Below are 26,292 nucleotides of genomic sequence, written 5' to 3'. Positions count from 1 at the left end.
GCATGGATTCTGCGGTTGTAATCAGATGAACTGATTAATGCTCAATATCTGACTGTATGGAAGAACAGCGAGATCATGTGGGGAAAACCCAAGTTCTTAAACTTGGGCGGCGCCTGGCCGGTTCTAATTGTGGAGCTGAAAGAATGACCATGATGACGATACAGTACTCTCAGTATTGGATTATGGCCATTATTATGTTGGCAGCACCAACAGAACTAATAAAGAAGACGATAGACGATCTTTATTTCTGGGTAAAAAGTCAAGCTTCTGAACTAGATTCAGCAGTAAAGTAAGAACTCGTTGATTCCATGGGCCAAGAGGAGGAAGTCGGACGGATAAACCTGAATGTGACCCTTGATATTCTGGCCCCATGGTAAATAATATATTTCAACTATAATCTGTTCATTATTTTTTTCATTCACAAGTTAGTTGTGATTGGTGCTAATTTGAGAGATATTCTAAGAGGAGAGGGAGAGATGCTGCTGAACAGCCATCAGCCTTAATTTATCTTTCCATAGTGCAACACTGTGCGGCTGGAGCCTCATCCAGTCCAATGTGCCTGTTTAGGAACAGATGTGTTTGGTACCTGCCATTTTGGATTCAGTTGTTACTTGTAAAAAAAAAAAAACTTCATGTCTTAACATTTTTATTGTTTTAACATTTAATTTAACCAGTTTCCCAATGCCAGCAGGACTCCGGTTTGAGCTCCAGCTTCTATTTGATGCAGATGTACCGTTTATGAAAAGTCAAATAGTTCTGTAATTAATAACTGAAGCCTCCGACTACAGCAGATGCATTGTATCTTCCTGTGAGGCAGCCATCTTTCTTCAGTCTGGTCCTCAGCAGCTCCCCCCCCACCCCCATAATCCCAGAAGCATGTGAATGTCTGAAGTAGGCTGCTGGGACCAGCAGCTGCATCATGTCTGTGAAGTATTAACAGAATAACAACTTCCTCTGTCTGCTGCTCCATCACGGTCCCACGCTGTCTGGCCTGCAGCAGTCTTTTGGGGAGAAGAGGGTGCTTCTGGTAAGCTCTGCCCGGGCCCCAGCACCTGTCTGACAGTCACATTGAGCCTGGAGCTCTGGATGTACTTGCAGCACACGGCCCAGTCCTCCTCTGACACCGTATCCAGCTCCGTGCTGTCCTGCAGAGACGAGGTCCGGCTGCAGCCCGCCAGCTGTGTCGCTGTGTGTCCCTGGGGTGCTGAGACGATGCGTGGGACAGCATGGTAGAGGAGGCGGCTCTGCCCCGACATCACCATCACATCCCCACTGTGCATGTACATAGCAATGGGGGGGTCCTGCCTGTGGATGCCTCCCAGGAGGAAAATGGCCGACTGCCCAAAACTATCAGAGAAGACAAGATGTACAGTGAGATCATATTGTGATCCTGAATTACTGTTTCAATAAAACAACACATTAGCATTGGCATCTTCAATGCCCTGATTTGCAGAATAATGACTTCCTCTCAGCAGAGTTAAGACTCTATCTCCTCTTACCTCAATGACAGCAGCGGGCGGCTGTGATCCAGTTCGGACTCATCCACATGGATTCCTAGAGATGAATCAGAGCGGTAGTAGTTGAGGATTCCTGCCTCTGCGTTGAACCCCTGGAACCCGCAGGCGGCTGTTATTTGGAGGGACAGCAAGTGGAGATCAGCTGGGAAAGGTGTGTAATGGTTGGCAGAGTAAGTCTGTGAATGGAACAACAGAGGAACGTGAAGAGAAATATTACATAAGTTTTCTTTCAATATACTTTTACAAATGTGTCCACAACCAACCAGAAACTCCAAGACCAGTACTTTAGCACATAAACGTTTAAGAATTAAAGAGCTTTACAGTGAACACTGTACAGAAGAGGGATTTCTGTCTATTCTGTTCTTTTTTAAATTCTCTTATTCTAAAATTCAGGGGTCACAGTATAATAACAAAAAATACTTTGAGATGTAAAATAATTGTAATTTTGTGATAAAAGGTAATGTTAATATACTGATAAAATGTCCTTTAATGATGAGAATATTCATGTCTCCCTATGAATCGTACCTTGCTGTCCCAGTTGTAATGATAACCCAGAGTGACCCAGCGCAGCCTCTCAAGTAGAGTCTTTGGTTCTCTCCTTCCAGAGGGGGGGGCACTGTGGAGGGGATCAGACACATTTACAGTCAGGCTGCTGGACCAGGACCGCATTACCAGAGTTCTTATTGTTCTTGTACCTGCTGATAGTCTGGCAGGAGATTCAGCCGCGTTATTGTAGTCGTGGCTGATGTAGCTCCACATCCCTCATTTATTTTTCTAACGTGTCGTCTCAACCAATTCTGACTCAAATGACATTACTCAAGGAAATGTATCAGACTTCATACGTTTGTAGTAGTTCTCTCACACACACACACACACACACACTCACACTCTCACACACACACACACCAGCTGATAATATCAATTAATTTGTAATGGTTCCTGATGTTTTTGTGATTATTCCATTCGTCCTAATAGTGCTGCGCAGCTTCTTGGATTCATGTAGCACTGCAGGTGGTGAACGCAGGAGGTGAACGGAGTGCAGGTTGCTTTAGGAACCAAATCTGTACCAAGGTGTATCAGGAAAATTTAACATTTGTATCATTACAGCATAAGATCAAAATAAGATCATGTCTGTGCGTACATTAGATCTGTGAAGAACTGGAACGAGCTCGCCACCAAAACTGGAAGCAAACTGCAGGTCCATCAGAAGGGAGAAAATAGACCAGGCGAGCAGATTTAGCTTTTACCTTCAATACTTCAGACCAAACAAGAATTATAACAACAGGTAATTAACAGGTTTGGGGTCATAATCGTCTCACCTGAGGCCATGAACACTCTTGTCCCAGATGTCCTGGGTGAGAGAGGGAGACATGTGCATGTCCAGGTTGCAGACGTTGGGCTTCTGAGGGTAGGTCTTCAGACACTGTCTGACCCAGAAGGGCTGGGAGCCCAGCAGGAAGGGGTTGGAGATGAAGATGAACCCTGGACACAGTGATGGTTATAACACATAAGGAACACTGATGTACAGTTGAACACAGTCAGGACAAAACCTGAGCAAAGAAATGTAGAAACACAGAAGCTTCCACACAGAGCAGTTTGATGAAGCAGGGGCCTCATTTATGACCGTTGTGTAAGCACACAGGAGATTACACATAAATAAAATGTGCATATATCAGAACGATTATATTTAATCTAGTTTTTGTATGTAAAATGTGAAGAATAAATTAAGTTCTGACCACTCTAGGGTTTCTGGTAACCGGCTGGTTCCATGTACGTGTCTGATATGAATAACAATATATAATGTTTACCTTTCTGGTAAATTCTTCCCTGGGTTGCCAGGATTCACCAGAAAGTACCTGCATAAATCAGCAGGTTAATTTATCGACATTCATGAGCTGCTTTGCATTGACCAGTTACGGTTGTGGGAGTGAAGTGGGGGTATTGGGCTCAGGCGGATAATTTTAGATTTATGAAGAGAAACTGCGCACTATTAAGGGATATTATTTAAAGTACATTTAGAGTGGATTATCAGAGTCTCAACCCAACTGAACACCTATGGGAGACTTTGGAGGGAATATGTTTTGGAAGAAGGCTGTTCATCCTTCCTGTAATGTCGTGCATTCTCTCTCCAACTGAAGTTAATGTTGTTCTTAGAGTAAGTTGAACTGTTGGGTTTGGTCTGTCTCTCCGTCTGCCCTGTGTTTACCTGGGTATCCCTGCAGGCCGAAGGCTCTCCAGTCTCTGACAGGCTGTAATCCGACCCTGGCAGCCTCAGCGTCGCTCACTACAGAAGGGTCCAGTGCAGCCGGAACCATCTAACACACACACACACACAATAAATAAAAGCTTCATCCAAATGGTTCCGACGGAGTTCTCTCCTTTCCTCCGCTCTGTCTCTGACTGTAGGTGTGTGTGTGTGTCGGGAGTGAAGCCCCGGCCTTCACAAAACCCAGCGGAGAGAATGTGAATGCACAAAGTAAACACTGAAACGTGCACATAAAGTAGATAAACATAAGCATTTAGTGTTATTTAATAAAAGAGCACCTGTTCAATGTGAAAAGTGAGTTGTGAATATATAAAAAAATAAATTAAAAAAAAACCCCTTGAATTTCAAGGGGGCCCACCCCCTGAAACAACGGTAGGGGAAACACTGCATTCATTTTACACACACTTCCTGCAGTTATTACGTCACTATTTGGGTTGATTGTACAGTTCATCAAATGTTCTGCACGGTTATAGTTATCTACTGAATATAATATAAAATATCTCTAGAATATCTCAGGGGTCTTAAGTTTACTAAATGATAGAGAAGCTCCACTGCTCTCAGGTGAGGAAACATTTGAAAGATTCACACCAACCTCATGTCATGGCGGGCAAAACTGCTACATTATTAATAATCTAAAGAATTTCCAAACGTAATGTAATAAGTCTTTTTAAACAAAGGCTCATTATGTTCATTTTGCTGATAATAATGTGACTTTTACCAAGTAACATAACACAACATATAACATAACACAGCACAGCACAACACAACATGTAACGCATAACACAACACACCATATAACATAATAACACAACACAACACATCATATAACACAACACAACATATCACATATAACACAACACAACATATAACACAACAGATAACACAACACAACATATAAAACAACACAACATATAACAACACAACATATAACACATCACAACATATAACATAAAACAACACAACATATAACACATAACATACAACACAACACAACATATAACAATACAACATTTAACATATAACAACACAACATAATGGAGGACTCCAATGCTAACTTTAGTCCCTCCCAAATTAATCATCTTGTTGATAGCGCTGCAGCCTCACTGCGAATAACACTCGACTCTGTTGCTCCTCTAAAGAAGAAGAAGTCGTAAAACAGAAAAAGAAAGCTCCATGGCTTCATTTACAAATCCGCAAACTAAAACAAAAGTCGAGAAATCTTGAAAGTAAATGGCGTTCCACTAATTTGGAAGAATCTCGTTTAGTCTGGTTAGATCATCTTAAAACGTATAAGAAGGCTCTCCGTAATGCCAGAGCAGCTTATTACTCTTCCTTAATAGAAGAAAATAAGAACAACCCCAGGTTTCTTTTCAGCACTGTAGCCAGGCTGACAGAGAGTCACAGCTCTACAGAGCCTTCAAATCAAATCAAATTTATTTGTATAGCCCAATATCACAAATTATACATTTGTCTCAGTGTGCTTTACAGACTGTACAGGTTACGACATCCTCTGTCCTTAGACCCTCGCATCGCACAAGGAAAAACTTCCTAAAAGAAACCCCAAAATTAAAGGGGAAAAAATGGAAGAAACCTCAGGGAGAGCAACTGAGGAGGGATCCCTCTCCCAGGACGGACAGACGTGCAATAGATGTCGTGTGTACAGGATAAACAACATAGTACAAATACAACATTTGACAGAAATTATGTTGTGTTGGAAAAAAAAAAGAAATAGAAAGTTTGGATGAATCCAGGAAAATGTCAATAAGGCTTCCCGGTGTCCAGCAGGACCAGGTCAGCAGGCGCGGCCACGATTCATTATCCTGACGTAAACTTTATCAGAGACAACCTGCCACATGAGAGACAGACACTCCGGGGATGATACCCCGGATGGTGAGTTAGTAACATACATTTACATAAATGCATACAGATAGAGAGGGAGAAGAAGAGAGAGGGAGAGAAGGAAGAGAGCAGGGAGGTGTCCCCCGGCAGTCTAAGCCTATAGCAGCATAACTAGGGGCTGATCCAGGGCAGACCTGAGCCAGCCCTAACTATAAGCTTTATCAAAAAGGAAAGTCTTTAGCCTACTCTTAAATGTGGAGAGTGTGTCTGCCTCCCGAACACAAACTGGAAGCTGGTTCCACTGGAGAGGAGCTTGATAGCTGAAGGCTCTGGCTCCCATTGTACTCTTAGAGACTCTAGGAACCACAAGTAACCCTGCAGTCTGGGAGCGTAATGCTCTAGTTGGTTTATAAGGTACTATGAGATCTTTAAGATATGCTGGAGCCTGACCTTTAATTGATTTGTAAGTCAGGAGAAGGATTTTGAATTCTATTCTGTATTTTACCGGGAGCCAGTGCAGTGCAGCTAAGACAGGAGTAATATGATTCCCGTTTCCTTGTTCTAGTCAATACACGTGCCGCTGCATTTTGGATCAACTGAAGAGTCTTAAGCGACTTTTTGGGACAACCTGATAACAATGAGTTGCAGTAATCCAGCCTTGAAGTAACAAATGCATGGACTAGTTTTTCTGCATCATTTTGAGACAGGATGTGTCTTATTTTTGCAATGTTACGTAGATGAAAGAAGGCAGTCCTTGAGATTTGTTTTATGTGGAAGTTAAACGACAGATCTTGACCAAAGATGACGCCAAGATTCCTTACAGTGGTGCTGGAGGCCAAGTTAATGCCATCCAGAGCTTCTATGTCATTAGAAAATGCGTTTCGGAGGCGTTTAGGGCCAAGTATAATAACTTCAGTTTTGTCTGTGTTTAACATCAAAAAGTTGCTAAACATCCAAGTTTTTATGTCCTTAAGGCATGCTTGAAGTTTAGCCAATTGATTGGTTTCATCTGGTTTAATTGATAGATATAATTGGGTATCATCCGCATAACAATGAAAGTTTATAGAGTGGTTCCTTATAATATTGCCCAAAGGAAGCATATATAAGGTGAATAGAATAGAAAGTACAGAACCCTGCGGAACTCCAAGACTGACTTTGGCTGTCATGGAGGATTTATCGTTAACAAGTACAAATTGAGATCGCTCAGATAAATAGGACTTGAACCAGCTTAGTGCGGTTCCTTTTATGCCAACACAATGTTCCAGTCTCTGTAGTAGAATGTCATGATCAACAGTGTCGAAAGCAGCACTGAGGTCTAACAAGACAAGAACAGAGACAAGTCCTTTGTCTGATGCCAATAGAAGGTCATTGGTAACTTTCACCAGTGCCGTCTCTGTGCTATGATGAACTCTAAATCCAGATTGAAAAACCTCAAATAAACTATTATTATGTAAAAAGTCACACAACTGTTTTGCGACTGCTTTCTCAAGGATTTTAGCAAGAAAGGGTAGGTTAGATATCGGCCTATAGTTGGCTAAAACCTCTGGATCAAGACTAGGCTTTTTAAGAAGTGGTTTTATTACAGCTACTTTAAAGGATTTTGGTACGTAGCCAGATAATAGAGACAGGTTGATCATATTTAATAACGAAGTGTTAATTAAGGGTAAAACTTCTTTAAACAGCTTAGTTGGAATCGGGTCCAAAAGACAGGTTGATGGTTTAGACGATGAGATTGTTGAAGTTAGTTGGTTAAGGTTGTTCCCTTCTATTCCTATATCTCTCAGTAGTGACGACATCATGAGCTTCTTTAATGATAAAATTGTAATTATTAGAGACAAAATTAATCTCCTCCTGACCTCAATTGGTAATGACTTAACTTCAACCTCCGGGATTTTAAAAACATCTGTAACTCCTGAAATATATCTAGACTGTTTTACTCCAATCAACCTTAACCAACTAACTTCAACAATCTCGTCGTCTAAGCCATCAACCTGTCTTTTAGACCCGATTCCAACTAAACTGTTTAAAGAAGTTTTACCCTTAATTAACACCTCATTATTAAATATGATCAACCCGTCTCTATTATCTGGCTACGTACCACAATCCTTTAAAGTAGCTGTAATAAAACCACTTTATATATATATATATATATATATATATATATATATAGTATATATATATATATATATAGATATAGTATATATATATATACACACACAGAGACAGAGACAGAGAGAGAGAGCGAGAGAGAGAGAGAGAGAGAGAGAGAGACAGAGAGAGAGAGAGAGAGAGAGAGAGAGAGAGAGACAGAGAGAGACAGAGAGAGAGAGAGAGAGAGAGAGGGAAGAGAGAGAGAGAGAGAGAGAGAGAGAGAGAGAGAGAGAGAGAGAGAGAGAGAGAGAGAGAGAGACGAAGAGAGAGAGAGAGAGAGAGAGAGAGAGAGAGGACAGAGACAGAGAGAGAGAGACAGAGAGACAGAGAGAGAAGGACAGAGAGAGACAAGAGACAGAGAGAGAGAGACAGAGAGAGACAGAGAGACAGAGACAGAGAGAGAGAGAGACACACAGAGAGAGGGGAGAGAGAGAGAGAGAGAGAGAGAGGAGATAGAGAGAGAGATAGAGAGAGAGAGAGAGAGAGAGAGATAAGACATAAGAGAAGAGAGAGAGATAGAGACACAGACAGAGACAGGAGAGAGAGAGAACAGAGACAGAGAGAGAGGACAGAGGAGAGACAGAGAGACACAAGAGACAAAGAGAGAACAGAGAGAGACAGGACAGGAGAGACACAGAGAGAGAGAAGGAGAGAGAGAGAGAGAAGAGAGGAGAGAGAGAGAGAGACACAGAGAGACACAGAGAGAGACACAGAGAGAGAGAGAGAGAGGAAAGACACATACAGACAACAGAGAGAGAGAGAGAGAGGAGAGAACAGACAAGAGAGAGAGAGAGACACAGAGAGGGAGAGAGACACAGAGAGAGACACAGAGACAGAGAGAGACAGACAGACAGACAGAGAGAGATAGAGACACCGAGAGACAGAGACACAGAGAGACAGAGAGACAGAGACACAGAGAGAGAGAGAGACACAGAGAGAGACACAGAGACAGAGAGAGAGAGAGAGAGAGAGAGAGAGACACACAGAAAGAGAGAGAGAGAGAGAAGAGAGAGAGAGACACACAGACAGAAGAGAGAGAGAGAGAGAGAGAGAGAGACACACAGACATAGGAGAAGAGAGAGTATAAGAGAGATAGAGAGAGAAAGACAGGAAAGAGAAATATAAATAGAGAAAACACAGACAGATAGAAAATATAGAGAAATAGAACAATATAAAGAATAGATAATATATATATACGAAATAGATATAGAACATAGATAGATAGAGATATATATAAATATATAGAGATATATAATAACACAGATATAAGATATAGATATACATATATATAATATATATATATATATATATATGTATATATATATACATATACATATATAATATATATTATATATATACACACAATACATATATAATATATTATATATATATATATAATATATAACATATACTATATATATATACACATATACATATATACATATATATATATATATATATATATAAAAATCTGGATTTAGCGTTCATCATAGCCACAGAGAAGGACACTGGTGAAAGTTATCCTTTAATGGCATCAGACAAAGGACTTGTCTCTGTTCTTGTCTTGTTAGACCTCAGTGCTGCTTTCGACACTGTTGATCATGACATTCTACTACAGAGACTGGAACATTGTGTTGGCATAAAAGGAGCCGCATTAAGCTGGTTCAAGTCCTATTTATCTGAGTGATCTCAATTTGTATGTGTTAACGATAAATCTTCCATGACAGCCAAAGTCTTGGAGTTCCTCAGGGTTCTGTACTTGGACCGATTCTATTCACCTTATATATGCTTCCTTTGGGCAATATTATAAGGAACCACTCTATAAACTTTCATTGTTATGCGGATGATACCCAATTATATCTATCAATTAAACCAGATGAAACCAATCAATTGGCTAAACTTCAAGCATGCCTTAAGGACATAAAAACTTGGATGTTTAGCAACTTTTTGATGTTAAACACAGACAAAACTGAAGTTATTATACTTGGCCCTAAACGCCTCCGAAACGCATTTTCTAATGACAAAGAAGCTCTGGATGGCATTAATTTGCCCTCCAGCACCACTGTAAGGAATATTGACGTCATCTTTGGTCAAGATCTGTCGTTTAACTCCCACATAAAACAAATCTCAAGGACTGCCTTCTTTCATCTACGTAACATTGCAAAAATAAGACACATCCTGTCTCAAAATGATGCAGAAAAACTAGTCCATGCATTTGTTACTTCAAGGCTGGATTACTGCAACTCATTGTTATCAGGTTGTCCCAAAACGTCGCTTAAGACTCTTCAGTTGATCCAAAATTCAGTGGCACGTGTATTGACAAGAACAAGGAAACGGGGTCTTATTACTCCTGTCTTAGCTGCTCTGCACTGGCTCCCGGTAAAATACAGAATAGAATTCAAAATCCTTCTCCTGACTTACAAAGCAATTAATGGTCAGGCTCCAGCATATCTTAAAGATCTCATAGTACCTAAAAAAACAACTAGAGCATTACACTCCCAGACTGCAGGGTTACTTGTGGTTCCTAGAGTCTCTAAGAGTACAATGGGAGCCAGAGCCTTCAGCTATCAAGCTCCTCTCCAATGGAACCAGCTTCCAGTTTGTGTTCGGGAGGCAGACACACTCTCCACATTTAAGAGTAGGCTAAAGACTTTCCATTTTGATAAAGCTTATAGTTAGGGCTGGCTCAGGTTTGCCCTGGATCAGCCCCTAGTTATGCTGCTATAGGCTTAGACTGCCGGGGGACACCTCGGCAGTGATGATGCCCCGGAGTTTCTGTCTCTCATGTGGCAGGTTGCCACTGATAAAGTTTACGTCAGGATCAGGAATCGTGGCTGCGCCTGCTGCCCTGGTCCTGCTGGACACCGGGAATCCTTTTTGACATTTTCCTGGATTCATCCAAACTTTCTCTTTTTTCAACACAACATAATTTTGGTCAAATGTTGTATTTGTACTATGTTGTTTATCCTGTACATACGACATCTATTGCACGTCTGTCCGTCCTGGGAGAGGGATCCCTCCTCAGTTGCTCTCCCTGAGGTTTCTTCCATTTTTCCCCCTTTAATTATGGGGTTTCTTTTAGGACGTTTTTCCTTGTGCGATGCGAGGGTCTAAGGACAGAGGGGTGTCGTAACCTGTACAGTCTGTAAAGCACACTGAGACAAATGTATAATTTGTGATATTGGGCTATACAAATAAACTTGATTTGAACATATAACACAAAACACCACAACACAACATATAACACAACACAACATATAACACAACGAATAACATAACAACACAACATACCCCAACATTACACAACATATAACACAACACACCCCAACATTACACAACACAACATATAACACAACACAACATACCCCAACATTACACAACACACCCCAACATTACACAACACAACCTATAACAACACAACATACCCCAACACAACATATTACACAACACAACACACTACTCCCAGTGAAGCAGCCTCCACACACACACTACTCCCAGTGAAGCAGCCTCCACACACACACACTCACACACACACACACTACTCCCAGTGAAGCAGCCTCCACACACACACACTCACACACACACACACTACTCCCAGTGAAGCAGCCCACACACACACACACACACACACACACACACACACACACACACACACTACTCCCAGTGAAGCAGCCTCCACACACACTACGCAGATCTTACACATTGAACCTTTAAGGTTCAGACGTCTGATGACAAGTGTTTTTAACATGTGGCTTAATGGCTACATAATAAAAGTTCATTTATGAAGCTTTAGTCACAAGGCTGCGCAAAGGGGGACAAAGCCATCAGAAAATATATTTAAAACATTGTTTAAAATATTTTGGATAATATAAGTACACCACTCAACAAAGTGTGTAACGTAGGTCTTGTCGTTCTTAGACCCCCCAACAACAACAACACACACACACACACACACACACACACACACACACACACACACACACACACACAGTTCACTCACTTTGTCACTCGGGACACCTTTAGAAAAGTCAGTGACATCGCTGAAGTCCGGCGGAGGACTCTTCCTCTTGTAGAACTTGAATATTTTTTTAAATGCATCTTCTCCACGCACTACCGTGGAGGCTGCCATCTTTGCCATGACGTAGTTGACCTTACAATTCGACTTCTTCTTCTTCTTTGAGGTTTATTGGTGGTTGGCATTAGCACCACCTGCTGGACTGGAGAATGGAGCAGCAAAATAAGAGACTGTGCCACAGTACCTTACCCAGGGACTCCAACATGCTTGGAGTATCTTCAAGAGAAAATAAAGAGATACAGGAAATTGGGAAGATATAGATAGTGTGCAAACACGTGACAAAATTTATGCATGCAACGCCATGTTGGATGATATACAAATCAACAATAGGTTCTAAAGCGAACAACATCAATACAACTCCGACTTCTTCAAAGTATTGTGACTCTCTGGAGTCCTCTGTAAAGGCAATATTCAGAGGAAAAAGTCCAAATTCGCGGCCATGACCCGTACACGCTAAAGCCATCGGATTATATTGAGGATTTAGATTCATTACCGCCTATTGAATATCCGGATATTGTGAACTACCTTGTGCTACAAACGTCGTGGGCAACCAAAGCACAAATGAAGGCATACAAGCGCTTAGATGCTTATAATTTCTTTGTTTCTGGCTGGGTTGGTAGTCTTCTTACCAAACCACTGAAAGATGACAGGGTGCTCGTCCATGCCCGTGTAAATCACTCTCAAAGAGCTCGAGATACACCGCTCAAGCCGTGGTTTGTGAGTGAGAAGAGCGGCGATGTTATCCTCGCACACTGTGATTGTATGGCTGGATAAGCATGTTCTTACATGGGTGCTTTGCTTTTCGCAAGTGAAGTAGTCTCAAGAATAAGCCAAACAAAAACATGCACAGAAGAAAAGAGTAAATGGCTGCCATCACATGTAAAGAAAGTGCCTTATTTACCAGTCAGCAATATGGAGAAGTAAGGTCTTACAGTGTTCGGGTATATCATAAGCACAAATGTTTAACGTAAACATTGAAAACATAGCTTTAGCATGAGCTCTTACCAGATATAAAGTGCACGCCACACACACGGGTGAATTGTGCTTTTTCTTCTGTTAAATCCTCACGAGTTATGTTGCTATCCCACAGTTTACGGCGTTCGGTAGACAGCAATTCATCCCTCTTTTGTGGATCGTTGTTTGCGATGATTGTAGGAAATCTAAAGAACCGTTTCTCTGGGTCACGAGTAGCGTTATGACCACAATTATACACTGCGCACACGATTGGCATTTTCTTTCAATCTTAGACGTTTAAATACAAAGAAAATTACGAAGCGTTGCAGCAACTCCCACGCGAACGGGCGCCGTCTTGGTTGTGTATATCATCCAACATGGCTGATTTACGGGTTGGGACGTAGGCGTGATTTAATAATCACAGAATAAATAACGCGACAAAAAAACTAACGCAGATTAATCGCGCTCTTATTCCCCTTGATTTTACTTCACCGACGCGGCGCGACCACAGCAGCCTCATCAACATCAGCCTTGTCAACATGATGAAGCGGATGAGAAAACGTTACTTGGCCCAGTGAATGGACAGTTTACATTTAATAAACGCCTGGATGGAACTGTAGATAGGAGCACCGTTCTGTGCAATTCCTGCAGAAAAGTATTTTCGTATCATCGCAGTATTTACAGCCTGACATATCATCTCAGAGCAAAGCTCGGAGCTAGCTAGCACCAAGGTGAGCGACCAGCCTCGTCAAAGCACTCTCGATCAGGCATTCAGAAGCAGCATTAGTAAATCTACCTCTGACAGATTAACCAACTCAATTGCGAGATGGATTGCAATAGACTGCAGGCCAATTTCGGTGGTAGAGGACAGGCGGTTAACGGAGCTCCGACAGCAAATGATACATGAGATTAAGAAAATATCAACACTTATCAGTGTCTACTGTTGAGATGTTGGGGTGAAGGAAACAAAGGACGCACCTCTATAAATAAAGTTTACAGTGGGAGGAAGTAAAGCAGCAGACATATAGTGACACAGGGTAAACAAATCACTGATGGAGAAACATCAGGATCATGTGAATGTGGCTTAGAGGAGGACACGGTTGAGTCTTTTATATCTGAAAGATATCTCCTAATACCGTCACCAGTAACCCCACCAGGCTGTTTCCCAGTGTCAGTTGATTTTTATATTCTGGAAAAAATGAAGGTGCATAAAGGTCTAGGAAACGTTGTAGTTTTGGTTGAAGAGCTTACAAACATATGAAACACTGTACAGATTTAGCAATATGAATATGTTGCTAACATTTATGTGGAGTTTCAGTGAAGTTTATTCTCCTTTTGTAGGGGACAGATTGTTCTGGTCCACACTCCAACAGTAGGTGGCGGTAATGCAACTAACACTGGTTACCACCCGCCGTAAAACCAAAGAAGAAGAAGAAGAAGAAGACGAAGAAGAAGAAGGTTAACGTTAACGTTACCAAGGGCGAAACATGGCGATGCCGGCTAAGAAGGTTTTCGAGGCCTTCGTGTCTAAAATCCCATGGACTATAGCTGGCAGTAAGTCTCACGCACTGTCCGCAGGGTCTTTCTCTGCAGCGGACATGAGCCTCTTGCGTGACTTTTACTCGCGCTGTTTGCCTGCCGTCATTGTCACGCGCGTGATGAGACAGAACAACAAACTTAGCAGAGCCTTAATTTAATCAGAGTCGTTTTTCAATTCTATATGCATCTTAAAAACCAAGCATGCCAGTGTACGAGTTGCTAAAACTAATACAGTCTAATGCAACCAAGCTGGAGTAAATCCCGCGTGTTTAAAGGTTACAATGACCCGGAAGAACGGTCACTGTGGAAGTGCAGCTTGTGTTACTGTTGAAACTATTTTACTTGTACGAAGACTCAAAAACAGAACGTTTGATTAGACTTACGCGTTAATAATACTGTAGCACTGCTTGTACTTCAATCATAAAGAAAAAAACACTCTTGTTTTTCAGAGGAGATGAGGGACTACTTTGGACAGTTTGGGACAGTGAAGAAGTGTCTTCTTCCCTTTGTAAGTTGTCTCAATGTAATAACTGTATATACACCATCGATATATATGTCCTTTCTGTTCATATCATAGTGGTTTCTTTATATCACACTTACACCCTTGATTGATAGTTAATTTATTGTTGTGCATATATATATATATATATAAATATGTATATCTATATGCACTTTGCTGCTTTTAGTTGTATACCTAATGTGTGCAATGATAATAAAGATGAATGAAATTGTAATTGGTTTAAGGGTCCTTTTACCACCAATGACTACTAATAATACTACTTATTTGTCATATCCATTCATTCCCATTTGAGTGTTTTTCTTCCAAGCAGCCATTTTTATTTTATTTTAAGTATGGTATAAAATCAACATACAGAGACTTAACACTTCTCAAGTTATCTATCCCAGTGATCAAAGTGTCTGTTTTTTTTCTTGCTGACCCTGCAACATGTTGCATGAGTTGCTTCTGTGTTTGACTGTCAGCTGTGTCTTGCACCAGAATAAAGACACAGGCTTCCATAAAGGCTTCTGTTGGATCACATTCACATCAGAGGAAGGCCTGAGAAATGCACTTCAGAAAGACCCGCACATCCTGGAGGGAGCAAAGGTAAAAAACATGTTTAACAATCTCTATCACCAATAAGGCCTTGTGGATATTAGAGTCACAATAGAAGCTTCGATTCACATAATACCATGAAAACATAAACGGTAGTTACCCAGATGTAACTCCAGTTCTATGATTATGTGCGTCACTCTCTAAGGGTTTCTCTTTGGGCTATAACCTGACACAAAAGGACTAGCAGAACTTATCTGATCCCACCTGTGCATCAGAATATGGAGGGCCATGTTATAGTGACGCCTTTCATTCGCATCATAAGACAGCTGCTGGTGTTTCTGGTTGGAGGGAGCAGTATGAACAGGCCCGAGAAAATGTTTTCTCAGATGGCCAAGGCGGAGCTTCGAGAGGGTAAACCAATAGTGAAGCTCGTTAGAGGGCGGAGGACATGTGGAATAGAACCAGGGCCTGAGACTGTTTAGAAAGGAGACTGGTTGTTGACGGTACCTGGTACTTTTTCCCCCCAGGCTTTGAACCTCTCCAGCTCCCAGTGCCCACACTGTAATAATGAGAGGGACTGTCGTAATTGTCTCGGCTTCTTACAATGATCACCAGTGAAAATGCTGCAAATGTTAACATATCAGCACATTGAGGTGTATGAACATACGCTGACGGGTATGTTTTTAGAAATACCAAACATGATGACGTACTAGAATGAGGCAGAACTTGAACACTGATATTCTGTATGCATCATATCCTTATTGACTTTCCCTGTGGTCTGTTTTCAGTTCCAGGTCCAGAGGAACAGACATCCATTTGAAAGGCCGAGTTCAAACAAAGACAGTGAATATGACTGAAGCTCTGCTGCTGTGTGGAGGAGATGGCCAAAGATGTCTTTCTTCTCCGGTTCACTAAGACTGTTTGTTTTTGCTGCCCAGCTGCTTGATATACCAGGGTTGGTGTATAATGTTCCAGTCTAAAAAAGGACCAGAGTGTCTTGTACACATTCAGTCACCATTATTACCATTGTTTTAGTGAGCTGTAGTAATGTCTTTATTAATAGTCGTGTTGTACTTCCTGTAAACATCCTGTCACACTGTCCCGCACCATCAACATATATATAGCAGGGTAATGCTAACATGTAAGGTTTATCATCATTCACTCATTTCCAGTGTATGGCAATAAAAAGTGTTTAAAGCCATTGCGTCTTACGTTGTTAGATAAACGCTTTTTATTTTGTATTTTATTTTGTGGATTTAGTACTTTAATGTAAGTAGGATCCGAGTTCCTCCTTCACTGGTCACTGCCTCACAAAGTAGGTAGCTGGTTGATCAGGGTCAATGTTTGGGCACTGGGCAGTATTCAGGACCCTGAATAAAAGTACTAATGCCCCACTGTAAAAAATACTCTTCTATAAGTAAAGGTCCTGCATTTATAATCTCACAAAGTATAATCATGAGAATGTACTTAAATTATTAAAAGTAAATGTAGGAATGCAGAGCGATAGCCACTGACTGAGATTAGTACTAGTAATGCTTTAATGTGTGAAATGGTCCTCTAAGTCTGTATGTACACTTATAATAATAAATTGTATTTTTAAAGTGCCTTTCAAAGCTAAAAGCAATCTCAAGGCGCATAGTCATAGAGGCCTTTTGTAATTTGTGTCTCTTCATAGTCGTTCATTTAACTGGTTAACAGTGAGGGACAGTTCCAACTTAAACATGCCTAAAAGTAAACCGTTAATGGTGTAGTAAGTAAACAGGATTATAAACTTTTATACAGTATGGTTGTAAAGTTTGATTGCCACAGGAAGAAAAGGTTGGAGTCCGTTCTGTGGTCCATGGTGGTGTAAAAGTCTTGCTGATGGTGCTCTTGTGCATAATCAGCACGTTGTGGAGAAGGTGAGTCATTGTCCATGATGCCCTGCAGCTTCCTCTCTGACATCACCAAAGAATCCCACTCCCAGGACAGAGCCAGCCGTACCGATGGACGACGGTGTACCGATGTGTGTAATGGAGACACACTGCTGCCCAGTAGTACATGCATTATAAGACAGGACCCCTTACAACTGTTCCTGAAGTAGTCTAAGTATTGAAGAATACTGAAGTTGGTAATACCACAATTTCCCATTGCTGCCGGTGTTAAAAAGATTTACGCATGTCTTTTTGTCTGAGTGGTGTCCACATGAGACATGGAGTTGGATGCAAAGTGCATGAGCAAAACTAAATTCTCAACCCTTAGATTAAGGGTTAAAAGCAGTCTTGAGTTTTAAGTATCCTTATGTATCAGACGAATACCCAACAAATACATAACGTAGCCTATGCAAAAATATGGCATATACAAAATATCGGCAATACGCTGGTTTACGTTGACATAATGCAGGGGTGGGGAACCTCCGGCCTCCAGGCCGTATACGGCCCACGAAACCATTTGATCCGGCACTCGAGGTAATTCGTAAAACTCCCGCAAAAAAAATCCACTAGCAAAAAAAAACTAGACTGCAATATTTTATAACGGGCGACTGACAATTTTTCCTGGCCTAGGTCAGGGTACATGAACACAACACGGGCGGAACGTGTCATCACGTGGTCAAGTCATGTCAAAAAACTTCAATTTTAAACGAGACTGTCGTTGACAATCAGTGAACGCAGCATGGCGAGTATAAAACAGAGAAAGGTGGATGCGGAATGTCGTACTTTCCTGGAGAAATTGGACGAACGATGATTTCTTTGTGGAAGTAAAAGGCCAGTTTGTCTAGTTTGTGCGGACGTACTTGCAGTGATTAAAAATAATCTTGAGCGTCATTACTGAACGAAACATGCACGAGCTGAAAGGACGAGTGCGTTTGGATAAAGTTAACGCTCTTCGGCGGAGTTTGGCCCAACAAACAGCTCTCCAGAGCGTAACATGAAAACATGGAAAGATAGATAGGTAGACCACCACACCAAGACAGACTGTTCCACCACTGCTGTGCAATTATCACTGCCATTTACAATACTCACTTTTTATAATTTGTGCAATTATCACTGCCATGTGCAATATTCACTTTATTTTCTATCAACCACTTGGTACTTAGATTATTTTTTATTCTATTTAATTATTGTTTACTGCCTTTTTACTTCATATGTTCTTTTGCTGTGACAAAATACATTTTCCCTTTGTGGGACTAATAAAGGATTGCTGATTTCTGATAAAACAGAAAGATACATGGATAAAAAAAAGTTGCTTTTTTGCACAGAATATCAGAAAGGTGAAATGAATGGACTGTGTCTTAAACATTTTTTGCAGAGGTTATGTGTTCAATAATTAGTATGGCCCTCGAAGGATGTTGTAAAAAAAAAATGGCCCTTGACAGGAAAAAGGTTCCCCACCCCTGATATAAGGTAAGGCATAAGTAGTATTCAGTTAAGAGCTCACTGTGTTACGCTAGGGTGCGTTGTTGAACGCTGATGTTTTGAGCATGTTCAAAATTACCGGACGTACCCGACGTGTGCTTCATAAAGTATGCAGACGTTACATGACGTTAGACATACGTGAATACGGAATATGTAGTTTTTATATTTTATTTTATATTTATATTTACCTACGTAAATACCTACGTGACTACGTTAGAGGAACGTTAGATATAGGCTACGTCGGCCTACAGCCAATTTATTGATAACGAGTGGATAACCTATTCCCTATCCTATGTTAAGATTATGCCTGACGACGGAGTAATTTATTCAACGTGTCTCTACAGTACAGCTAGCGTTCAGCAGTTCTCCAGCATCAGCATGACTTGAACCAAATGGCACTTTTCCAGCTCCGTTAGCCAGACGCTCCAATACGTTTTAAATAGGTAAGTGATACGCTATCAATGTTTGACATACATATAATAATTTGTTATGTATAAGTCAGCTACAACAACTCTGTGGAAAAGTTGGACGTATTTGGACTCTGACACATTTTGAGCTACTTTTCATATACGCCGGCATAGGTTTCTGCCATACGGAACTGTGTGACAGGGGCGTATGTCTGGGGTGTTCGGTGTATCGTCTGCGTCCTTCAAACGATCACAATTTACCCTTAATTTATATCAACCTATTGCCGATTATTTGTATGCGTCGGCATACGGATATGTGTGAGAGGGCCTTTAAGTGGTGTCAGACATCCACGGAGAGATCCTGCCTCGACCTGGTTTCAGACCTGGGGACAGACAGGTTGAATCAGTTGAGTGTCCTCTGTGTAGCTGTGGTAGGAGAAGCCATGAGAGTGAATGACAGAGCCAAGTGAGTTGGTGTAGAGCCCTGAAGCACCCCAGTGGTGAGTTGACGGGCTGATCCAGCAGCGTGAAGTTCCTCAGTGACAGCGAGGAGGGCAGTCTCAGCTTAGTGGAGCCTTGAAACCAGATTGGTGCGGATCAAGAAGGTTGTTCTGGTAAAGGTAAGAAGACAGTTGATTGCTGACTCAAGTGCATTCAAGTGTTTTGGTGAGGGAGTAAAGGTTACGGTAGACAGTTACAGTGTTAGAGAAGATATGTTTGTTAGATTGGGAAAGGGGGAGAGTAGAGAATTACAGAGAGGCTCAAGGTGGAGCAGTTTCTGGCTGCAGCTGTGTGAGTGGGGGGGGGGGGGACGACACAGGGAGAGAGCCGGAGGAGAGACAATACGTCAGTTGACTTCTCTGACTGGATGTTGAAGTCACAGAAGAAGGAGCGGACGCCATTTTCAGGGATGTTAGAGGAGAACGTCCAATTCCTCCAAAAGCTCCCCAAAGGACCTGGAGGACGGGAGAGAAGCCACAACCATCCGGTTACCCGGCCTGCGGATCTGAAGCACCCTTTCGGGTCAGGTCGGTCAAGGGGCAGGTCAGCTCCGCGAACCCTGGAATGAACCGACGATAGTAGCCGGCCAGCCCCATAAACCTCCTGACCTCTTTTTTCGTCTTAGGTGCCAAGCAGGCGGAAATGGCGGCAGTCTTTTCCAGCTGAGGCCGCACCTGCCCGCCACCCAAGTGGTACCCCAGATACCGTACCTCCCTCCGCCCAACCGCACACTTCTTCGGGTTGGCTGTGAGCCCCGCGCTCCTCAGGAACTCGAGCACTGCCCCCACCTGCTGCATATGCTGCTCCCACGTCTCGCTGTGTATGATCACGTCGTCTAAGTAGGCAGCAGCATACGCCGAGTGAGGACGCAGAACCCGGTCCATGAGCCGCTGAAAGGTGGCGGGGGCCCCAAACAACCCGAAAGGAAGAGTCACAAATTGGTATAAGCCATACGGAGTGGAGAATGCCGTTTTTTCCCTGGACTCTGGAGACAGGGGAATCTGCCAGTAACCCTTGGTCAAATCCAGTGTCGTATAAAAGCGAGCCGTGCCCAACCGGTCCAGGAGTTCGTCGACCCGGGGCATTGGGTACGCGTCAAATTTGGACACCTCATTAACCCTGCGATAGTCCACACAGAACCGAATTGACCCGTCGGACTTGTGGACCAGCACAACGGGACAACACCAAGCACTGCTGGACTCTTCTATTACTCCCATCTCCAGCATGGCCTGAAGCTCCCCTGAACAATTTTCCTCTTGTGTTCAGGCAGCCGATAGGGCCTTGACCGTACCGTCACGCCCGGGGGCCTCTCTATGTGGTGGTGTGCGAGGGTGGTGAGCCCGGGCAGGGGGGAGAACACATCGGCAAAAAGCCCTTGCAACGTGGCAACGTCCGCTCTCTGACCCGGTGAAAGCTGGCTGTCACAAAAAACCGGGGCTGATTTTACCGTTTTTAATACCTCCGGCCCCAGCTCATCTTTCTCCATCACCGTAGTAGCCAGAGAGACAGAGGCCACCTCTCTCCACTCTTTTAAGAGATTGAGGTGGTAAATTTGCGTCGCCCCCCCCCTGTCCGACCGCACCACCTCGTAATCGACGTCCCCCACCTGCCGGGTGACCACAAAGGGCCCTTGCCACTTGGCGAGTAATTTGGAGCTAGAGGTAGGGAGCAATACAAGTACTTTATCTCCCGGTGAAAATTGCCTCAGTCTCGACCCTCTGTTATACAGCCGCTGCTGACGTTCCTGGGCCTGGAGTAAATTCTCACGTGATAACTGTCCCAGTGAATGGAGTTTCGCCCTCAGGTCCAGGACGTACTGAACTTCATTCTTACTTGTGCTAGGACCCTCCTCCCAGTTTTCTTTAACCAGGTCCAAAACACCCCGTGGCTTCCTGCCAAACAACAGCTCAAAGGGAGAAAATCCCGTGGAGGCCTGGGGAACCTCCCGCACTGCGAACAACAGAAGGTCTAACCATTTATCCCAATTGCGACTATCTTCGTGAACGAACTTACGAACCATATTCTTCAGCGTTTTGTTAAACCGCTCCACCAGCCCGTCTGTCTGCGGGTGGTACACACTAGTCCTAATGGAGCGGACGCCGAGTAGCCCGTACAGCTCGCATAAAGTGCGTGACATAAAGGACGTGCCCTGGTCAGTCAAGATCTCTTTCGGGATCCCAACTCGGGAGATGACCTGGAACAGTGCTTGTGCCACACTCTTTGCCGAGATGTTACGCAGCGGCACTGCTTCCGGATATCGCGTTGCGTAATCCACTAGGACCAACACAAAGCGATATCCCCATGCGCTCCGGTCTAATGGCCCGATGAGGTCCATACCAATTCTGTCGAACGGCACTTCAATTAATGGCAATGGGCGCAACGACGCTCTTGGAGTGGCCGGCGGGTTAACCAGCTGACATTCACGGCAGGACGCACACCACCGCTTCACGTCCGCGCGAATGCCAGGCCAATAGAATCGGGCCATGATCCGGTTGAGTGACTTGTCGTACCCGAGATGACCGGACATGGGGTTATGATGAGCCGCCTGGAAAACCGTTTCCCGGCGGCTTTTCGGAACCAACAACTGGGTATTTAACTCTCCTGTCTGTGTGTCACGGCTCACACGGTACAGTCTGTCCCTAATCACCGAGAAGTGGGGGTGTGTCAGTGCGACGTTCGGGTGTAGTGGGGAACCATCCACACACACTACTTTCTCGAACGCGTGACGGAGGGTCTCATCTCGAGACTGCTCGAGGGGAAAGTCCTCCACCGGACGTAACGGTGCAAGCTCATCACAAGCCTCCTCCGGCCCTGCCCTCCCCTCCCCGGCGTTCGCCACCTCCGTCTCCCCATTGAACACCGCACACAACTCACATTTCCCTACCGCCCGTGAACGCACCCCCCCAGTCTTCCCCGCTATCTTGTCAAACCCCGGCCAATTCGTTCCCAGTATCAGGGGGTGCGTGAGGCGAGTACTAACTCCAGCCTTAACTCTATGCTTTTTCCCCTTAAATGAAATTACCAGGGTCACCACCGGGTACTCGTGAATATCCCCATGCACACACCTCACCTTCACCCACGACGCCTCCAGCAATGCCCCGGGCCGAACCAAGCGCTGGTGGACCATGGTCTGCGTACATCCCGAGTCCCACAGAGCCTGGTGAATACCCCCTGTATACATACCGGTACACGGTACATCCCTTCCGGACCGGGGGAGGAGTCTGGCGGTGCCACAATCCGGACCAGCTGCCCCACCTCCATGACTGGACAGTCCCGCCGGGTGTGGCCGAGCTTGCCGCACCGCCAGCACTCCAGCCCTGACATTTGAGGAGCCCTCTGCGGTGCCGGGCGACCAGACGCGTAGGCTGGGTCCTGTGGAGGGGAAAACAAAGGAGACTGGTTAGGGAGCGACTGGGGTCCAGCTGTCCCAGGGGTGTAGGCAGGACCCCCGGAGGATGGCGTAGTGCCAGGTCCAGCGGCCCCCACGGCGGGCCGGAACCTCCTCGGGGCTGGAACGGGCCGGCGCTGTGGAGGAGAGATGGCCCGGGCTTCGGCCCCCAGGCTCCGCCGGGGCAGGGAGAGGTGGTCCTCCGCGAGTCTGACGGCGGCTTCAAGGCTGGCCGGACGGTGGCACTGGACCCAGTTCGCCGAGGAGAGGGGGAGTCCGGCGATGAACTGCTCAAGGGCCACCTGCCCGACGATGTCCTCCACGGAGTTGACTCCCGGCTGGAGCCAGCGCCTAGCCGAGTCGAGGAGCTGCTGGGTGAAGGCGAAGGGTCGGCCAGCGTCCTCGAAAGGCAGGCTCCGGAGCCGGCGGCGATGTCCCTCTGGTGTGCTGCCCAACCGGTCCAGGATCGCCCTCCGGAGCTGGTGGTATACGTATCTGGAGGTCGCAGGCAGGGTATGGGCGGCCCGCTGGGCTTCCCCGGACAGCAGGGGGAGCAGACGTATCCCCCACTCAGCCTGCGGCCACCCGCACGCCTCTGCCGTGCCCACGAAGATGTCCAGGAAGGCCTCGGGGTCGTCCTCCGCCGTCATCTTCTGCACGCCGACCCGCGGGAGCTGGGCTGGCCCGCCTCCCGACTCAACATCCGAGGCAGCCGATGACTGGAGCATTCCCTGCAGGAGGTCTCGGTCCGCCTTCTGGAACGCCGCCAGGTCTACGAGCGTCTGGCTCTGCTGTTGCTGGAGGGCCGCTGTGCCCTCGTGCATGGCCGCCAGACGCTGGAGGATCAGCCCTAGCGGGCTCTGCGCAGCTACCTCCTCTGTCATGTCCCTGTTCGGGCGCCACTTGTGGACCCTCTTGTCCACAGTCAGATTCAGGGATGACAGAGAGAGAGTATATGGTTTAAACACACCGCTTTATTCGCTCACAGGTAAGCTTTCTATCACAAGCACACTAACAGGTCGCTCTGGTGTCGGTCACTCTGCTGTTCGTCGCTCTCCATGCTGCGCTGCGTCTTGGCTCACCAAGCGACTCCGTCTCCTCTGGAACCCAGCCTACTGCAAGAGACCAGAACCAGGCCATCACCATGCATTTATTATGTGACTGATTACCTGATTCCGTTCAGCTGTCTGGCCTCCAGCTGGGACACTCCTGTCTCTCCACAGCAGCCGGCGCCCTAACCACACCCCACTGCCACAAGTACTTTATTAAAAAAGACAGGCAAAGATAATGTGCCAAACACAACACAAACTTTTACTATACATGTGTGCAAGGAGTGCAACATTTAACCAACTATCAACTGTATCAATGTCAACTATATCAGTCAAATCCATCGCTCATCTTCAGCAGAGGGATGAGCTCGGCAGGGTCATCACCAGCTCCTGGCCTGTTCCTCTGTAACCTCAGCAGTATGTTCCAAACCCAAACAGTGCTGCGGCAGAAAGACGGGGCACAGCCATCCAGGTTGGGGTCACACAGGTGGAGGGATTACAGATGGCTTCACAAGATCTCCATAATGCCTCCAGGACACCATCATCGTCAGACAAACGCCCTCTGTGTGTTGAGGCTGTCTTGTAGCAGCTGTGCCATGTGACCCTCGGAGGCCGGATGAGTGTGGTTGGTGGTCGACCGCGCTCTCTTTCGCAATGGTGTCGCATTACCACTTTTGATGGCTCTATCTAAGGCCTTCTGTTTAGTTATACCCCACTTCTTACCCAGAGGTGTTTGACCAACCCTGCCATATGGGTGCAATGGGCACTCTCGATGTGCCCATCTGTACCTCCAGGGATCCACGGCTGCAGAGGATCTCGCTGTGTTTGCAGGACCTCAGGACCATACCTGTCAACCCTCCCATTTTTCTAGCCTAATTTAAAAAAGTGCACAGTGGCCTCTGGTAAAGCAGGGGGCAGTATTATGTTTAACTTTAGCTGAAAACGTTATCCGCCAGTAAACACACAGAAGAAGAAAACAGGAACAATAACACAGAAGAAGACGAAAAGAGATGGATGAGAGTCACGTCAGTGAACGGGAGACAGATGGAGACACAGTTGTACCTGCCAAAAAAGTTAAAACTTTATGCAAGTACCTAGCCAAATGGGAGGAGACCTTACCTTATTTAATAAAAAGCAGAGTCGGGCAAACTCATGCTTTTTGTAAAGTGTGCCATTCAGATTTTAGCTTTGCATACGGCGGAATAAGTGATGTTCACCACCATGAACAATCGTCCAAGTACAAGCACGCCAAGAGGCACAAACACATACACTGTCAATGACTGCATTTGTGACAAGAACTGTTTCGGAGGCAGACCAAGTGACCAAAGCTGAGGGAAAGATGTCAATGCTTTGCGCCAAAAATAATGTAGCCTTCAGCTTCTGCGTTGATTTAATTTGCAGTGTAGCAGACATGTTTCCCGACTCTGCCATCGCAAGCAAGTACTCGTCGGGGGAAACAAAAGCCACAAAACTGATCAATCATCAAATAAATTGATGATAATAACTAATAAATAAAATAAATAAATCTTATAAACATGTATTTCCTGAATGTATATACCCGTCCTTTATGTGTTTACATTTACATTATATGGGTAGTGGCTGGGTGAATGAGAGCTGTTAAAGTATGGGCGGAGTCCGCCAGAAAATTTCCCTTATTTTGAAATTCCAATGTTGACAGGTATGCTCAGGACAGACAGTAATAGTTAGAAAGATGGGGAGATATATTAATTAGGTTGTTAAAAGCAGACATTTTTACTAGCTATGTAGGCTATAACAGGTTCTGTGTCACATAGTGAGAGGCTCCATAGAATGATAGTTCAGTTCAGTTTAACTGTAGCTCCAAGGGAAAGAGTGCCATCTGCTGACTGTTTACAGCAAGTGTCACAAACCATTGCTGACCTCCAGGAACACAAATCACTACACGGTGAAAGAGAATTAAAACATGTAATGTTGCAGTATACATAAATAGACCTGTAGATTAATTATGCATGAATAGCCAACGTTTTGTTAGCATAACTTTTGCTATTTTACCTTATACAACTATACAATCATCCGCACAAAGGTAAAATAGCTAAGGTTATTCTAATTGTCCTATAGGTCTGAAGGTCCTGCAGCCACCCGTTTATTACCAAACTGGGAATAGGAAAGCACCCCACT

General features: G+C 44.5%; 2 protein-coding genes across 2 annotated transcripts; one reads left to right on the top strand and one right to left on the bottom strand.

Annotated features, from left to right (window-relative positions):
* Positions 1–629: 629 nt before the first annotated feature.
* On the bottom strand, positions 630–11,951 carry alkbh1 (alkB homolog 1, histone H2A dioxygenase). Its single transcript, XM_029461114.1, has 6 exons — positions 11,774–11,951; positions 3,724–3,832; positions 2,837–2,999; positions 2,043–2,133; positions 1,500–1,693; positions 630–1,347 (listed from the first exon to the last, which is right to left on the bottom strand). Exons 1-6 carry the CDS (start codon positions 11,909–11,911, stop codon positions 918–920), a joined length of 1,125 nt encoding a protein of 374 aa, XP_029316974.1. The 5' UTR covers positions 11,912–11,951; the 3' UTR covers positions 630–917.
* Positions 11,952–14,199: 2,248 nt separating this feature from the next.
* On the top strand, positions 14,200–16,636 carry slirp (SRA stem-loop interacting RNA binding protein). The gene is made up of 4 exons (XM_029461115.1): positions 14,200–14,356; positions 14,791–14,849; positions 15,339–15,446; positions 16,184–16,636. Exons 1-4 carry the CDS (start codon positions 14,290–14,292, stop codon positions 16,250–16,252), a joined length of 303 nt encoding a protein of 100 aa, XP_029316975.1. The 5' UTR covers positions 14,200–14,289; the 3' UTR covers positions 16,253–16,636.
* The last annotated feature ends 9,656 nt before the right edge of the window (positions 16,637–26,292 follow it).

Source organism: Cottoperca gobio, chromosome 22, assembly GCF_900634415.1.
Source record: "Cottoperca gobio chromosome 22, fCotGob3.1, whole genome shotgun sequence".
Lineage (NCBI taxonomy): Eukaryota > Metazoa > Chordata > Actinopteri > Perciformes > Bovichtidae > Cottoperca > Cottoperca gobio.
Note: the sequence above shows the minus strand (reverse complement) of the source record. Positions and strands in the feature narration are given on the sequence as shown.

Excerpts from the sequence above, each read along its gene's own strand:
- alkbh1 (XM_029461114.1), bottom strand. The coding sequence starts at position 11,911 with ATGGCAAAGATGGCAGCCTCCACGGTAGTGCGTGGAGAAGATGCATTT. Across the intron at positions 3,000-3,723 it reads CGGCCTGCAGGGATACCCAG|GGTTCATCTTCATCTCCAAC; the intron begins GTAAACACAGGG and ends CACTGTGTCCAG. Across the intron at positions 2,134-2,836 it reads AAGAGTGTTCATGGCCTCAG|TGCCCCCCCCTCTGGAAGGA; the intron begins GTGAGACGATTA and ends TCCCCTCCACAG.
- slirp (XM_029461115.1), top strand. The coding sequence starts at position 14,290 with ATGGCGATGCCGGCTAAGAAGGTTTTCGAGGCCTTCGTGTCTAAAATC. Across the intron at positions 14,357-14,790 it reads CCCATGGACTATAGCTGGCA|AGGAGATGAGGGACTACTTT; the intron begins GTAAGTCTCACG and ends CTTGTTTTTCAG. Across the intron at positions 14,850-15,338 it reads AGAAGTGTCTTCTTCCCTTT|AATAAAGACACAGGCTTCCA; the intron begins GTAAGTTGTCTC and ends GTCTTGCACCAG.